The sequence below is a fragment of the Sarcophilus harrisii genome, chromosome 6, assembly GCF_902635505.1.
Source record: "Sarcophilus harrisii chromosome 6, mSarHar1.11, whole genome shotgun sequence".
Lineage (NCBI taxonomy): Eukaryota > Metazoa > Chordata > Mammalia > Dasyuromorphia > Dasyuridae > Sarcophilus > Sarcophilus harrisii.
Genome location: NC_045431.1, coordinates 135,949,021 through 135,965,974, shown reverse-complemented (window position 1 = coordinate 135,965,974; position 16,954 = coordinate 135,949,021). Strand labels below are relative to the sequence as shown.

The following is a 16,954-nucleotide window of genomic DNA, read 5'->3' as shown; positions in this document are numbered from 1 at the left end:
TAGCTAAGAAGGATATCATAAGATAACTTTCAAGTAAGATATTAAGGCTGTAGGCCACAGGGATCACCAAATGACCATCACACAGATAAACCATTAGCTGTATTAGTGGCAAATCATAATGTGAGAAGACTCAGTTTCCTCATTGTAAAAAGGTTCGACATGAGGAAAATGCTTTGTAAACCTTAAAAAAAAGTGAGTTATTTTCAGTATAAATTGTGAATCAACCTCATTGAGAAATCAAATTATTGATTCTCACCACACATATATGGAGTCCACTTTCTCCATATTGCTACAGGAATCACTCTCTAAACATTGTCATATTTCAAAGCAGGTATAATAAGCAGCCTTTTTTTAGTTTAGTTTAATCTCCAGAAAAGAAAGATTCTTTACTTCTTCCTGTAAAATCCAGGTTAATTCCCCCATCAAGAAAGGCACCTTCCCAAAATAAAGATAGGCTTAAATATACATATTGTACATATGTGTGTGTGTATATATATATATATATATATATATATATATGTGTGTTATGTTATAAATATATATATATTAACCTTAAAGGGATTGTGGAGATTGTTTAATTAAAAAAAAATTATATATGTGTGTATACACACATTGTTTAATTAAAAAAAATTTGTTTAATTAAAAAAAATTATATATGTGTGTGTATACACACATGTGTGTATACACACATATATAATCTCCACAATCCCTTTAAGGTTAATATATATATATATATATATTTATAATATAATATATATATATACACAATTAAAAAAATTTGTTTAATTAAAAAAAAATTATATATATGTGTATATATATATACACACACATATATAATTTTTTTTTTTTTATTAAACAATCTTCACAATCCCTTTAAGGTTAATTCTATAAATGATTAAGTAGTTCCCTATATGGCCATTACCTTATCTGAAAGAGTTAGGCAGTATCATGTTCAAACATTGGTTATTCTGGTTTGTAAATGAAGAGGTGGTTCTGTTGAAACTAATAAAACCTCAGCAAAGGTAGGAAAAGGAATTTACAATTGGGTCCAAAGTGCCACCCCACCTTTTTCTTGTTAACTCTCAATTATAAGCAAATTTTAATTGAAAGTAAAAAGACATTATTTTCCAGGCTTTCAAATAAACAAAAAATAAACTATATTTCTTTAAAAAAAGGATTAATAATTAAGCTGCTAGCATTTCTATGGAACTTTAATGTGTGCAAAGAGTTTTAAATGTGATATACTTCACATGCATTAGCTCATCTCACCCCTAAACAATTTTGGGAATTAATACATGGAATGGCATTATCTATATTTTACAAGGAAGAAAAAAGATGGGATTCTTTATCTGTCACATTTTATGTATGACCGACCTCTCTTAATGAAACTTCTCCTGATCTTTGACAGTTATGATGTTTCTTTCATGGACCTTAATGACCATTTTCTCAACACCTCTCTTGTATTCATGTTAAATTATACAATTCTAAATTTTTTTAAATGAAGAGGAGAGAAGGAACTTTTAATTTTAATTTAATTAATTTAATTTAATTTAATTTTAATTTCAAATTATTTTTCTCCTTGTGTGGTTCAGACAGCACTTAATAAAAAAAAAAGTTGGAGAGATATCTAGAAGCAAAGCAAAGTTTATTATAAGTGATCTCCATCGGCGTCCCACCCATCGAGCAGACAATCAAAGGGAGGAGGCACCGTAGGGGGCAGGGTCAACACTTTTTATCCCTAACACAAATACTCCCTCCCACCACTGACCCTCATCCTTATTGGCTGAGGATCTTACATTCTAAACGTGGGAACTACCCAAGAAATTGAACTTGACCAATAAGTACATAGTTGTCCATATTTGACTGAAATAGGAAGGATAACAAGAAAGGAACTTAAGTATGCCCTCAGGAGGATAGTAGGGAGGGGACTTAAGTATGCCCTTGACTTAATGCTTAAAGTCCTTCAGGCCTACTCAAACTTTGAAATAAATGAAGCCTTACTCGATTTTCACAACTGTCTTGAAAGATCTCACCTTATCTCGTTCAGTCCCCCCTCTTATTTGTACACTGAGATCTCTTCAAATTCTGGTAGCCTAACTTCACATTCCTTATAGAATTCCTCATCCCCTTCTGGTTCCTGTCGGTCTCCTTGGGCCACTGGCTCATATCCTTGTCCTTTTAAAACCATCAATCTAACAGACTCTTCAGCTTTCTCTTCCAACCTAATCATTCTAAATAATGAGGTTTGGACTATTCTGGTTATCAATCCGATCAAACAAGGTGTGCAGATAGGGGGTAATATAACACTACTGAGAGCTATAAGGCCAAACCAAAGAAGCTGCTTCCATCAGCTTCCCCCAAACCAGGACGGTGAGGTCCAGATCTGTACAGAAACATGAGCAATTTTCCTAATGTTCTTAATGACTTCTTTTACTAGATACAACAAATATACTAATTTATTTTTGCACAAACTCCCCCTTACTCAGCCAACAAATAATCCAGCACAAATCTATGTTGTAAAACAGCCTCTCTGGTTTGAGGAGCTTGGTCAGCCAAAAGATTATGGCCTTGGTCATAATCTCTACAATTGCATGAAGCTTAATTATTCTGTTCAACATATATACTGGGGTTCTATATCCCCAACTTCCATCTTGAGCCCAAGTGGATGGCCCATACTCTAACTGTTCTCTCCCGAGGCCAGGCATCACCCCAACCATTTGCATCTCCAGTCTGAGTAATAGAGGTATCTAAACCCCATTTCTCTCATCCCAAATCATTGTACAACTGAATCCCTAAATATTGGTTTGCCTATTCAGGAAGAAAGAAAAATTTTGGCCTTATTAGTCCAATATAGCAAATCCCTGTCCAATTAAGAAGTAGGTGAGTATCAGCAGTTAATCCACAGATCTAATAATGACCCGTTAGAGCAGGTTGTTCCCTCAGAAATATGTCTGAACTATTCCTTGTAAAAGGGTAATATTGCTGGTCTCTCTTCCCTAGGGAATCTTCCTCTACAAAGGTGACATACTGACATTTCCAGAAACCCTGCTCCTCCCTCCAACTACAATTGGCAACTGGCCATTGACCCATTAGGTTAGAGGTTCTCCAAAATGTGGGAAATAGAGTTCCATGTTTCCCAGGTATCCCTGGGGTGACATTGTACCAACCCCATCAATGTCTAGACAGGTAAAAACTTAGTTTTCCAAATCCTTGCAGCCTCCCTCGTATCTCCTAGAGATAGAGCAGACAAAAAGAAAGCCTTTTGTCAATCCGCAGCAATTCCTAAGGAATTGTGCCAGAGCTCCCAAGAGCTCCAAACAATGCCTGCAGTGCCCACTTGATGACTGCAGTGTCCACTACAAGATAAGGAAAGAAAAAGTATTTTACCTTGTCCAGAATTAAGTCCACTCACATACTATTTCCCAGCTTCAAACTTTGACCTGTTTGACAAATCCTATCAATGGCCACTGATGTTTCTCTTCTAGATTCCAGAAATCAGTCCCATTATGAATTTAGGATCAGTTACTAAGGATCCAGGCTGGGATTAAGGGGATAGGTACCCATGGGCATTGGCTCAATTGTCAGGATCCACCACAGATCCAACAATTTGATAAGTTAAAAGTTCTCCCTATATTCTGCATGAGTAGGAGAAGCTGGTTCATATCTGGAAGATGGAGGTCTGGTTTTTATGGCTATCATGAGGAAATAGGCAAACCCAAAGCTCAGGGAAAGCCCCATGAGGGTCTCCCAAAGTAATTCCCAAAGTAATTAATGTAAATAAAGTCTTTAGATGATTAACAAGCACTAACTCATCCCTCCTTCCTTATTAATTTAGAGCTAGTAAATTCCTTTTTTAAACTCTAATCATACCATAACATCTAGTGTTTAGGGCCATGCAAATTATGAAGCTTCAAAAAGCCTTTGGGAGGCACTCTGAGGGACTGGGGGGGGGGGGGGGAGATATCTTTGTCCTACATTCCAGTTTCAGGGGCAAAAATCATGTAGAACAATGAATATTTTAAGTCGGTTTGGGGCTGCTTTTAATTAAAATTTAAAAAAAAAATGACAAATAGCTTAAAAAACAACAGAGCACAATGTAATTTTATTCTGAGTATAAATCAAGACAGAAGATCAAGAACATTTCAGAATTGTGCAATAGATTAAATACCTAATTGAATCATCACTTTGATTATGTTCATATGAAAAACAATTAAATTCAACATTATCATTTAGCAATGAAATTTAGACCAGTGACTTTTATAAAGTGATATATAAATTTGTTAGGGGTTTACAATTCACATCCAAGCTTACATCCAAGCATTTATGTAGGAAAGGGCTTCTTTTCCAACATTATAGAAATCACAAACTCCAGCCTCCATCAATGATAACATGATTACCAGTCATGTAGGCAGACTGCAATGATAAATATAGGAGAAAAGAAGGATTAAAGAGATATGTTAACAGGTTTTTCTCTTTTGCTTCCTTTCTTTCTCTCTCTCCCTCTATTCTGTCACATTCACCCTCATCCCCACCCCAAATTATTCAAAACACTCTTAGCAATTCAAACCCAAGAATTAATGTTCATAACTCAGTAAGTGGCTTTCTGAGTCAATCCCATGTTGCTAAGGTCTCATGTATAGGTGAGTCTTGTCTTTGCAATTTTTTTACTTGAAGTCACTACAACTTTCCTTAAAAAGTAAAATGTTTTCTTTTCGTTGTACAACCCAAGCTACTTCAGAGCTGACAGCAAACTTTTTTCTTTTGGTAATTTTATTTATTTATTTTATTATAGCCTTTTATTCACAAAACATATGCATGGGTAATTTTTTCAACATTGACCCTTGCAAAACCTTCTGTTCCAAATTTCCTCTTCTTTCCCCCACCCTTTCCCCTAGATGGCAGGTAGTCCAATACATGTTAAATATGTTAAAATATATGTTAAATCCAATATATATATATATATATATATTTTTTTTTTAATACAGTTATCTTGATAGCAAACTTTTGAACCTATGTATGTGTGATATGGAAGAGGGTTTAGACTTAGAAACGCTCAAGTCCAACCCATCTCCCGATGAAGATGCTAATGAGATAATGCTTTATGAGCCTGGAATAAGTTATTTTATGTGCTTAAAATACATATATGCATATGTACATTTACAAGTGGGTATATGTATGTACATATATTCTAGATATAAAATTAATCTGTTACTTTCCTCCTCTTATCTATTGTGCATCTCTTGAAGATGAACTTTCCAGAACTGTCACAGGTACCACCTTTTCAAGTCTCAATGGCATCATGAACTCAGATATTTTCCCTTGCATTAGAATGCCTTGCATTATAATAATAGCTAACAAGGAAGTAAAGAAAAATTAAATGAATATAATTTCTTTTACTATTATATATCTTTTATTGAACTGGTAATTTATTGTTTTATATTTTGAATCCTCCCTGATGTTCTGCTGCTCATGTGACAATGTTCTATTTTGTTTTTTTCTTTTTCTGTTTTCCTTTATTTTTTTTTATCATATTTTTTAATAAAATAAATTTTTTAAAAAGAAAAAGTAATAGCTAGCATTTATGTAGCATTTTAAGGTTTACAAAGTAAGTCATTTAATATATCTGTCCTCTTCAAAACATTCCATTCATGTCCTGATTATCATAAAATCTGATTATTCTAAGCTCATAAAGCATTATCTCATTAGTTATCTCCATCTGAAGATGGGTTGGACTTGATGGTTTCTAAGGTCTTTCCTAACACTACATCTAGGATTCTCTGTGAAAACCATTTGATTGTTTTTGAACCCTTAATTTCACTTTGTGAAAAATTAAGTGCAATGAGCTAAAACTGCTTTCGTTATTAGAGAAGCATGATTTTAAGGCCCTTGATCATAAAAGGTTGATCTCTTAAATTTGTATTTAAATTACTTTCATTATTAATTTGTGCTCAAAGAGTTTGCTAAGAGATGGCAAAACATTCCATTTATAATCCAATCATCATAAATTCTGAATTAATGAGAATCAGTCTCAAAGCTCATCTGCAAAATGAGTGAGTTTAGACTTGATTATTTTATTGTTTACTACTCTTGATTTCACTTTGTGAAAAGTGAAGAAGGGCTTTTCCTTGAACAAATTATGTTTGTTTGGATACAAACCATGGAGTTTGTAAGATCACTAAAAATATCATTTTTGGTAGACAGTTGAGGGACTCTCAGAGATATGGGATATACTCCCCAAGAGGAGGAAGCACTCACTTCATCAGAGGCCAAGTATACACACAACAAGGCCACTTCTTCTGCAGTTGCCATTCTTCCCATCTTCTGTCTTTTCAAAAAATCATCCATTGCCTATAGACATAGATCATTTGCAGAAATGATCAACAACACAAACCAAAATATGAACACAGAACTTTATATCATATCAAAGATAAACATAGTAGAAGGAACCTATACATGTGTTCATGAAAGTGATTAATGATGCACAATATAGGGGAAAAAAAAATCCTTATCCTTTGGCTCCACTAGATTTTTTTTAATCCAGGCCATTAAACTGAATTATTCAATCACTGCTAACAAGGACAGCAGAGATTCAGGAAAGGACTAGATTTTTGCCAAGATGTATAAAATGAAAATTATTAAGAAAAGCACAATTACCTTTTTGGGGTTTGGTCTAGCCTGGATTCTGTCATGCAGAGAAGGAGTATCAACAGTTCCTAAAAGAAGGTGAAAGATTCAGCTGTTATCCATTTAAAAATGTCCTTTTCCTTTAGTGATGATAAATTGTTATATCTTTCTTTTCTCCCCAGCATATTTGGGTTTGGAGACTTATTTTTTTTTAAACATTCTTGCCATATGATTCTTTTCCAAAAACACTGAAACACTAAAGAGGCAATTTTCATAGGTGCAGAGGAAGAAAGACTGGACTTTGATTTTCTTAACTCGGAAATAATGGATCAAAGTAGATGATCAGGAAGGTACATGATCCTATGGCCTTCTTGGAAGGATCATTGGCATAAAATACAAAAACTGTGTTATAATCAGATAGATGTATTCTCTGTTCACAGAGCAACTTCTAATCATTTGTTTCATGGACTCATTTGACATTCTGAACTTTCCTTTGTGCTCCCTATTTAAGGCCTTAAGGTCTTATAATTCCTCTTTCTTTCCAAAGTGTTTAGAGGTCTTTATTTATTTATCTAGTCTTAAAAAAAAAAAAACTATTAATTATTTATTTGAAAATAAAAACTTGAAGGGGTGGTGGTGGAGCCAAGATTTCAAAGAGAGAAAAAAAACAGGGACTCATCTGAGTTAAAGTAATACTTTAAAACAAATTCTGGAATGGCAGAACCAACAAAAGGATAGAGTGAAATAGTTCTCCAGGCCAAGATTACTTAAAAGATTATAGGAAAGCTCTCTTGTACTTGGGTAAGAATGAAGCTCAATCCAGCTCAGGTTGAGCCTCAGCAAACCAGCAGTAGACTTTGGTAGCAACAGAATCAGTGGCTACAATGGCCATTTATGGATCTCTCAGCCCACAGATGCTAAGAATGTCAGATAACTGGTCAGAAGAAGATTACAGAGTCCTTTTGCTTGGAACTCAGAGCAGAACTCTTACATTGCTCATAAATTTGGGTCACAGTCCTGGATCTCAGTTCTATGGCAAAAAGGATCACTAGCATACCAGAGCTTGCATCTGCAGGGGAGCTGGGAGCCTAGTCATAGCTCCCTAGATCATACCAAACTACTTTGGAAAAACAGAAAATTACAGGTCCCCAGAATTATTTTTGAAAACAGATGTACAAAAATCCTGAAGTTTGGGACAGTACCCCTTCATTCTGGAAGCAAAAGTCCCATTGTACCATAGAATTAAAAGTCAAGAAATAGACTGGAAAAAAGAGCAAACAGCAGAAAAAATTCCTGACTATAAAAGTTATGGTAACAGGGAAGATCAAAACACAAACTCAGAAAAAAACTGTTATACCTAAAACTCAAAATAAAATATGAATTGGACTCAGGAAATGAAAGAATTCAAAAAAGACTTTTAAAACTATGTAAGAGAGATAGAAAATTGAGAAGAGCAATGAAAAGTGCAAGAAATCATGAATCCAAGGAAAAGAAGAATGCCTTGAAAAGTAGAATTACCCAAATGGAAAATGAGATTAAGAAAACTCATTGAAAAAATAATTCCCCCAAATTAGAATTGGGTAGGTGTAAGCTAATGATATTATTAGACATCATGAAATAATAAGGCAAAATCAAAAGAATGAAAAAATAGAAGACAATGTGAAATCTCATTGTAAAGACAACTGACATAGAAAATAGATTCAGGAGAGATAATCTGGAAATTATTGGACTACCTGAAAGCCATGACAAAAAAAAAGTTCTAAACATCATCTTTCAAGAAATTATCAAGGAAAAAACTTTTCTGATATTCTAGAACCACAGGGTAAAATAGAGATTGAAAAAATTCACTGATCACCACCTGAAAGAGAACCTAAAATGAAAATTGATAGAAATATTATAGTCAAATTCCAGAGCTCCCAGGTCAAGAAGAAGATATTATTAGGAGCCAGAAAGAAACAATTCAAATATCATAGCAAAAGTCAGGATAACACAAGATTTAGCAGTTTCTACATTAAAGGAATAGAAGGCTTAGAATACGATATTCTGAAGGGCAAAAGAGGTAGGTTTACATTTCAAGAATCACCTACCCAGCAAAAAAAAAAAAAAAAAAAAAAAGGAAAGAATAGATATTTAATGAAATAGAGGACTTTCAGCAATTCCTGATGAAAAGACTAGAGCTGAATAGAAAATTCGATTTTTTTTTTAACTGAAGCAACTGGAGTTAAGTGACTTGCTCAGGGTCATACAGCTAGGATGTGTTTAGTGTCCAGATTTGAACTCAGGTCCTCCTGACCAGGGCTGGTGGAAAATCTGATTTTCAAACACAAGACTCAAGAGAAAAAATAAAAAGATAAATAGGAAAGTGAAATCACAAGGGACTCAGTAAAGTTAAACCATTTATAATTCTACATGGTAAAATACTTGTAATTCCTAAAAACTGATTATCACCTTCCCCCAATCTACCTTCCCTTCTATCAAGCATTTCCCCTCTCCTTTTCTTATTCCCCTTTCTATCCTATTTTTCTTTTCTTTTCTTTTTTTTTAGAACATTCAATTTTATTTATTTATTTTAATAATTATAGCTTTTTATTGACAGAACCCATGCCTGCGTAATTTTTTACATTATCCCTTGCACTCACTTCTGTTCCAACTTTTCCCCTCCCTCCCTCCACCTGCTCCCCTAGATGGCAAGCAGTCCTATATATGTTAAATAGGTTACAGTAGATATTGGATACAATATATGTGTGCAGAACCAAACAATTCTCTTGTTGCACAGGAAGAATTGGATTCAGAAGGTAAAAATAACCCATCTATCCTATTTTTCTATATGGTAAGATATATTTCTATACTCAGCTAAATACATATTATTCTCTCTTTGAGCCAATTTTGAAGAGTAAAGTTCAAGTCTTGCCTGCCATCCCACTCCCCCAATCTTCTCCTGCATTGCAAAAACTTTTTCATACCTCTTTTATGTCAAATAATTCATTTCGTTCCATCTCTTCCTTTTTTCTTCTCCCTGTGTATTTCTTTCTTGCCACTTAAATTTTTTTTACATATTCCTCCCAGCATGTTCAATTTATATCCATGTATTCTCTGTATATGTATCTTCCTTTTAACTGCCTTATAATAAAATGTTTTTAATAACAAAAAAAAGATTTTTAGGAGTTATAAGTAACATGGTTAAAAACTCCATCTCTAATCTCAGATTCTCAGGAATATATTCACTAATATAAAGTGAGATGAACTATTACTTCTCTTTCCCCACTTTCACAGACTTTCTTTTTCATTATCTCACATAAATTCATGTACCTTTTTATATCTTTTCGCTATTTTCAAAGTTCTTATTTTCTCTTTAAAATTAAAATTTCCTCCACAATTTTTAATGTTCATTAAAAATTTTTGATTTATAAATTCTGTCTCCTTGTCTCTTCTCTCCCCCTTTTCCATTGAGAAAGCAAGCAATTTGATATAGGTTATACATATGCAATCATATGTGTTAAATTTGCATGTTAGCCATGTTGTGAAATAAAAACATACAGACCCCTTTCCCACAGAAAAATAAAGTAAAAAGTATGTTTCAATTTGCATTCATTCTCTTAGTTCTTTCATTGGAGATGGATAGCATTTTTCATCATAAGTCCTTCAGAATTGTGTTAAATCACTGTATTATTGAGAATAGCCAAGTAATTCACAGTTGATCATTGTACAATATTGTATATGATGTTCTCCTACTTCATTTCACTTTGCATCAGTTCGTGTAAATCTTTCTAGGTTTTCTGAAAGTATCTGCTCATCATTTCTTCTAGCACAATGGTGTTCTATCACAGTCATATACAACTTGTTCAGCTGGCCCCCAATTGATAGACATCCCTTCAATTTCCAAATCTTTGCCACTACTGAAAGAGTTGTTATAAATATCTTTTGTATATATATATATATGTCCTTTTCCTTTTTAGAAATTCTCTTTGGGATACAGATCTAGTATTAGTATTGCTGGGTCAAAGAGTATGCATGGTTTTATAGTGCTTTGGGGCTGGTTTTAAATTGCTCTCCAGAATGTCAGTTCATAATTCACCAATGTATAAATGTCTCAATTTTTCCATATCCCCTTCAACATTTGTTATTTGTCTTTACAGTTTTATTAATCAATCTAAGAGGTATGGGGTGGTAGCTCAGAGTTGTTTTAATTTGCATTTCTCTAATTAATAGCATTTTCTTATGTGATTATAGATAGCTTTGATTTCTCTATCTGAAAACTGTATTCATATTCTCTGACAATTTATTAATTGAGGAATTGCTGTTATTTTTACAAATTTGACTTAGTTCTTTATATTGCTGAGAAATGAGGTCTTTATCAGAGAAATGATATAAAACTGTTTTTCACAGTTTTGATTACTATATATTTTCTTCCATTCTTTTCCCCTCCAAACTTCCTCCTCTCCTTAAACTCAGAAAAAAAGTCTTCCTGACTCCAGTCCCTGCCCTTTATCAACAAGCATTCTATCTTCTATACCACCTAGCTGCCCAAGATCCTGGAGTGGCTTGCCATTTTGTTCTCCAGCTCATTTTACAGATAAGGAAACTGAGGCAAATAGAGTTAAGTGACTTATGCATTAAGTTTTTTAGGACAGATTTGAATTCAGAAATATGAGTTTTCCTAATTCTATCCACTGTGGCCACACTGAGTACACTTTCCTTTGGAATTCTGAGTTTCTGTTTCTCATTTACTCTCTTTTGACTTTGGCAAGTCGCTCTTTGGGCCTCAGTTCCAAGGGGACCTCTGAGATACCATCCTCCAGCTCTAAGCCAATGCTCCTGGCATTTTTATTCTTACATACTACCCCCTCTTTGGGAGTGATCCTAAAGTGAAGGAAGTTGGCCTAGTGGAGAAAGGACTGGAAAGAGATTCAGTTTCTCCTCCCTCTTAATATATATATGTCTTAGCAAAAAACACCTTAATAGGTTTTGTGGTAGGAAGGCGTAAAGCTGAATATTGGGAATATCCAAAGGTAAGGAGAGATTGAATGTGGGGAATTAGAAAGAGAGGGTCTGTGGGGTAGAGGCATTTATGGAGGTCAGTCAGGAACTTAACTTTATACCAAAAGTCTTTTGCTTTGACAGAGGATAGAATCTCCTCTCTTGAAATTCACTTAGCTATGATACAGACAATTCCCCATAGATTCTTTTTACACTATGAGCTTATTTCAATTCCAAGTCTTCATTCAGCTCCTAGAGCAGTAGTGACCTCAGTTCTAAAGAAGTAAATATTCTTCACCCACTTTTAGACTTGGGGATGCTACTGGAGATTGTGGGAAAGACTTATTGCTTTCAGAAGATGGCTATGGGATTGGGACCTGTTTTCTTGTGGAAATTGTCATGCTCAATCTCTTCTAGGGTTCAGAGCTTGAATCTTTCAGGATTATGATGGGAAATATTGGGTACCAGTTCTTGCCTCCCCTATGCAGGGACTATTGAGTTCTAATTCTAAATCAATCCTATCATCCTCTAGGTCCAAATCTTTGACTCTTACTGCCATACAATGTGTTAAATATCTATCTAGCTCACATCTCTCTTTCATCTCTGCAAAAATGGCACGAGAGATGTAGAGATCTTGTTGGGGATGGAGCTCAAAAATATCCATTCTCTTAAGACAATGACAATGGTTCAGTAGTGAAGGGTCCATGAAAATCATATGAGGAGCATATGGGGATTTGTTTTTTTTAAAAATTTGAGTCAGCCTGATTAGAGTTTTGGGATCAAAACAAGATTTTCTAGTCTAGCACTGCAAGAATCCATAGAATATTTTTCATTTTCTTTCTTTTTTGATAAGCTACAATTTGACCTCAAAATTTCCTCATGAACTTCTTATAATCTAGACTCATTGGTTAAATGATGTTATAGTGATGTATCTCTGAAACTTGGCTTATTTTATTTCTTAAGTGACACTATTGAATCTCTGTTGAATGAAACTGTTCCTATATACTGTACGTAGCTATCATAGTTGTAGAACTGATGCTCATACATAGGAAGCAAACATCATAAAAGACAAATTAGTTTCAAAACTGTTGACTGGGAGGATAACTTTGTAAAGCTCTACACCAGGGGTCCTCAAACTATGGCCTGCGGGCCAGATGCGGCAGCTGAGGACGATTATCCCCCTCACCCAGGGCTATGAAGTATTTAAAGGCCCACAAAACAAAGTTTTTGTTTTTACTATAGTCGGGCCCTCCAACAGCCTGCGGGACAGTGAACTGGTCCCCTAATTAAAAAGTTTGAGTACCCCTGCTACACCATGTGTTGGACAAAGAAGTGTAAACTACAGAATAATACCCAGATAATGAAATAATAGTAAGGAGTTGAGGAAGAACAACTACAATAATACCCTATTGGTGAAACTAAATTATCCTAGCTCTTCTGGAAAGAAATTTGGGGTTTATATGTAACTAAGAAGAAAATTAAATTAAAAAAAAAAAAGAAAAATTTGGAACAATGCTCTTTCACCTTCTCTCTAGAAGAGAGGCTAGAGATGTCACATTGATAGTAGCAGTTACTTGGGAATGACAGAAAGAAAAACATTCCCACATCACAAAGGTCTCTGTCAATTTTGCTCTGCTCTCTTTCTGGTAACTGGACACTTAGGCATTTGTCATGACTGCTAGTGCTGGAGAATAAGCGGAAAATTTTGTTTTTGAGGCTTTGCCTTTTTTTCTCACAAAACTTCACTAATTAAAATACTCAGGAAGAAGCTGATGTTTGAGTCAGTTAAAATAAAAAAGAAAACTGAATGACTCATAGAACTGAAAAACAAAACAAAACACAAAAACTCATTTAGTTTTATATTTTAAAGTTTTGAAGACTTGGTCCCAGGTCCCAGGTGAGTGAGTTGTTTCCTAGGGAAAGAAAGTTGGCTGCCATCTGGTGGAAGAAAATCTAATTGCAGAGATGGCAAAGCAGAGCATGGAGAACAGGAAAGATGATTTAAGGATCATCTCTCAGTGGGAACTGAAAACAGTTGTTTGAGGGAAGCAAAGGGGGGCAGAAAGTGATGACACAGAACACAGCATTAATGCCAGTAAACTCACTTTTTGGCCTGAGACTGGGTCTCTACCTAGAATATTATTGCATGTCACAAAGACTTATACAAGTAGAGAAGTTCCTTATGGGATGGTCTTGGGGAAGACTTTCTACAGACTATGGACTAATATACAAGTTCTATTAACTTGTAAATAAAATAAATAAATATACAAATAAAAATGTAAAGGGGAAGCAGTATGGCATCATGGAAAGAACAGTTCTGGAGTCACAGATGACTTGGGTCTAAATCCTTTTTTTGATGCTTACTACCTGTTTAACCTTAAGCATATCACTTCTCCCAGACCTCAGTTTCATCATCCCCAAAATTAAAAGGTTGAATTACAATAGGAATTAACACAAACATGTTTTTAAAAATATTTTTATAACTATTTCAATATAATTGGTTTAATTTATTAAATAAAATTTTATTTTAAAACATTATCCTGAGATAATAGGTAATAGATAAATATCCATAGGTTTTGCCAGACTGAGAAAGAGATCCATACATAAAAAAGGTGAAGAACTTCTCAATTAAATGGTTTCTGTGGTCCCTTCCATTTCCTGACCTACGAGACTTTGATTTATTTTTACTTTTAAAAAATAATTTTTCAAAAAAATCTTTTAAAATAAATTTTTAAATACTTTCAATAATAAAAGGTAGAATAACTGAAACTTAGGTCACCTGCTTAAATGAACAGAATATGGCCAAAGGAATATGCAACAAATTCATCAATGTGGGTATTTCTTCCATGATTCAATAAAAACCCATTCATGCAACTCTTGTTCATGTCCTTCCAAAACTTCATCACAAGGTGAGCATGAAAGTACAACTCAACATGCTGAGGATTCCTCAATTTATCTTGATATTGAGAGTCTATCAGTGAAGCACATAGTTTACTCATGGACTATTCCTCACATGTATAAAACAACCACCTCTTCTTTTTGCTGATACATCTTTTTGCTGATAATGATGATGAGGATAGTTAGAATTATGTAGTGCTTTAAAAATCTGCAAATATTATTTGTTTTTAACAACAACCCTGTGAAATAAATGTAGATATTATTATGCCCATTTCATAAGTAAGGCAACATGCTGAAAGTGCTTAAATACTTGCCCAAAGGCCAAGCCCAACTAACAAGAGTATCAAGTATTTTATTCATTATGCCACCTGGCTAATAATGACCAGCTTTACTCTGGTACTTAATAGATGTTTATTCACCAACTTCTTCTCTTTTACAATTCTCTGTTTATAATGTATTGTTGTAGCCTCCTCAGTGATATTTGTTTCTACTTCTTCAGAGACTACAAAGTTCCAAGTCTTACAACTATGCAACTTGTTAAAAGTATATTGATATTAAAAAAAAAAAAAACATATGCCTTTTTAAGGCACATTAAGATTAGAGGTATTAAAATCAAATAGAAATAAGGCCACTAACCACATTTAAGGATTTCTGCAAGCAAGATATTTAGTTTTAGAGTATGTTGTGTATGTTTTATTGAATTTTTATTTTAACTCTTTCCTAATTATATTTTAATCTGGTTCAGCTGATTTGGGAGTTTATGTGTTTGATATCTCTGTTAAAGATGTCCTTGAGATTTTCCAGCTTAATTTCTCCTATTCAATTCTAGGCTTGATTTATTATCCATTTGTAATGTTCAACAAGAACACCTGGATGATTTCACTATCAATACACCTGAATTCAAATCTTCAGATATGTCCTAGTGGTGTGACCAACCTAGTATAAATTGCTTAGCTCCTTTCAGCTTCATCTACTTCATATATAAAATGGGAATAATAATAGCAACCAACTTGTAGTTATTGTGGGGATAAATAGTGTATAAATATTAATTACTATGTCATGGACCCCTTTGGTAGTCAGATGAAGCTTATGGCTCTTTCTTAGCATGATGTGTTTAAATGCATAAAATAAAATACATAAAATTACAAAGGAAACCAATTATATCAAAACAGTTACATGTTATAATTATGTGTAATTGTGATTATGATTATATATTGATATTGTATAATTACTAGATGTTATATTACATATGATATAATCATAATTATATATTTATACTATAATAAATTATACTCTCCGCACACATAACGCACACACACATACATACACACAAAGTTTTAATGCAAGGGTTAGGGTTCCAAATCCTTAAACACTGGTAATCTAGTTTGCAAATCCCATAATCTGTTTAGTTATGACAAATTTGGCTCTAATGGTACTCATATTAGAGGTTTAACTATATTTTATCAGTTCAACTCCTACAATTGTATTCAATTCCATTGTCATTAGAAATTAAATACAACTTCAGATCATAGCAACAGAAATAATTAGACCTGGAAAAAAAGATTTGAAATAAAATCAGAAGACTTGACTCATAGCATGAGCATTGTTCTGATAAGATTGAAGTTATAATTCACCCCTGTGAAGGCAGAACTTTGGCAACAGTCAGCTGGAGAGGAGTGAAAAAAAATATGATTTGTTGATTTGAGACACATTGATCGAGACCAAACTCATCAGTGTGGTTATCACTTCCATGATGTAATAAACAAGCTCTTCATGCAACTTCTGTACATGTTCTCCCAAAAATTCATCACAAAGAATGTACATCACGATTTCAGAAAGGCCTGGAGAGTCTTACACGAACTGATGCTGAGTGAAACGAGCAGGGCCAAGAGATCATTATATACTTCAACAACAATATTATATGATGATCAATTTTGATGGACCTGGCCATCCTCAGCAATGAGATGAACCAAATCAGTTCCAATGGAGCAGTAATGAACTGAACCAGCTATGCCCAGTGAAAGAATTATGGGAGATGACTAAAAACCATTACATTGAATTCCCAATCCCTATATTTTTGCTCACCTGCATTTTTGATTTCCTTCACAGGCTAATTGTACAATATTTCAGAGTCTGATTCTTTTTGTATTTTGGTGTACAGCAAAATAACAGTTTGGTCATGTATACTTATTGTGTATCTAATTTATATTTTAATATATTTAACATCTACTGGTCATCCTGCCATCTGGGGGAGGGGGTGGGGGGAAGGAGGGGAAAAATTGGAACAAGAGGTTTGGCAATTGTCAATGCTGTAAAGTTACCCATACATATAACCTGTAAATAAAAGGCTATTAAAATAAATAAATAAATGAAAAAATAAAAAAGAATGTACATCACAAAAAAGTACAAGTCATGCTGGGGAGTCCTCAGAGTCTACCACTGAGAGTCTACCAGT

General features: G+C 34.0%; 1 protein-coding gene across 2 annotated transcripts in view; it reads right to left on the bottom strand.

Annotated features, from left to right (window-relative positions):
* Positions 1 to 4,074: 4,074 nt before the first annotated feature.
* Positions 4,075 to 16,954, bottom strand: part of BDH2 (3-hydroxybutyrate dehydrogenase 2) — a 42,618-nt gene continuing 29,738 nt past the window's right edge. For both annotated transcript variants that reach the window (XM_031941513.1, XM_031941514.1), the window contains exons 8-10: positions 6,655 to 6,713; positions 6,256 to 6,348; positions 4,075 to 4,413 (exon numbers count right to left, since the gene is read on the bottom strand). In XM_031941513.1, coding sequence (XP_031797373.1) covers positions 4,360 to 4,413; positions 6,256 to 6,348; positions 6,655 to 6,713 — 206 coding nt within the window. In that variant the 3' untranslated portion in view covers positions 4,075 to 4,359. The remainder of the gene's footprint in view (positions 4,414 to 6,255; positions 6,349 to 6,654; positions 6,714 to 16,954) is intronic.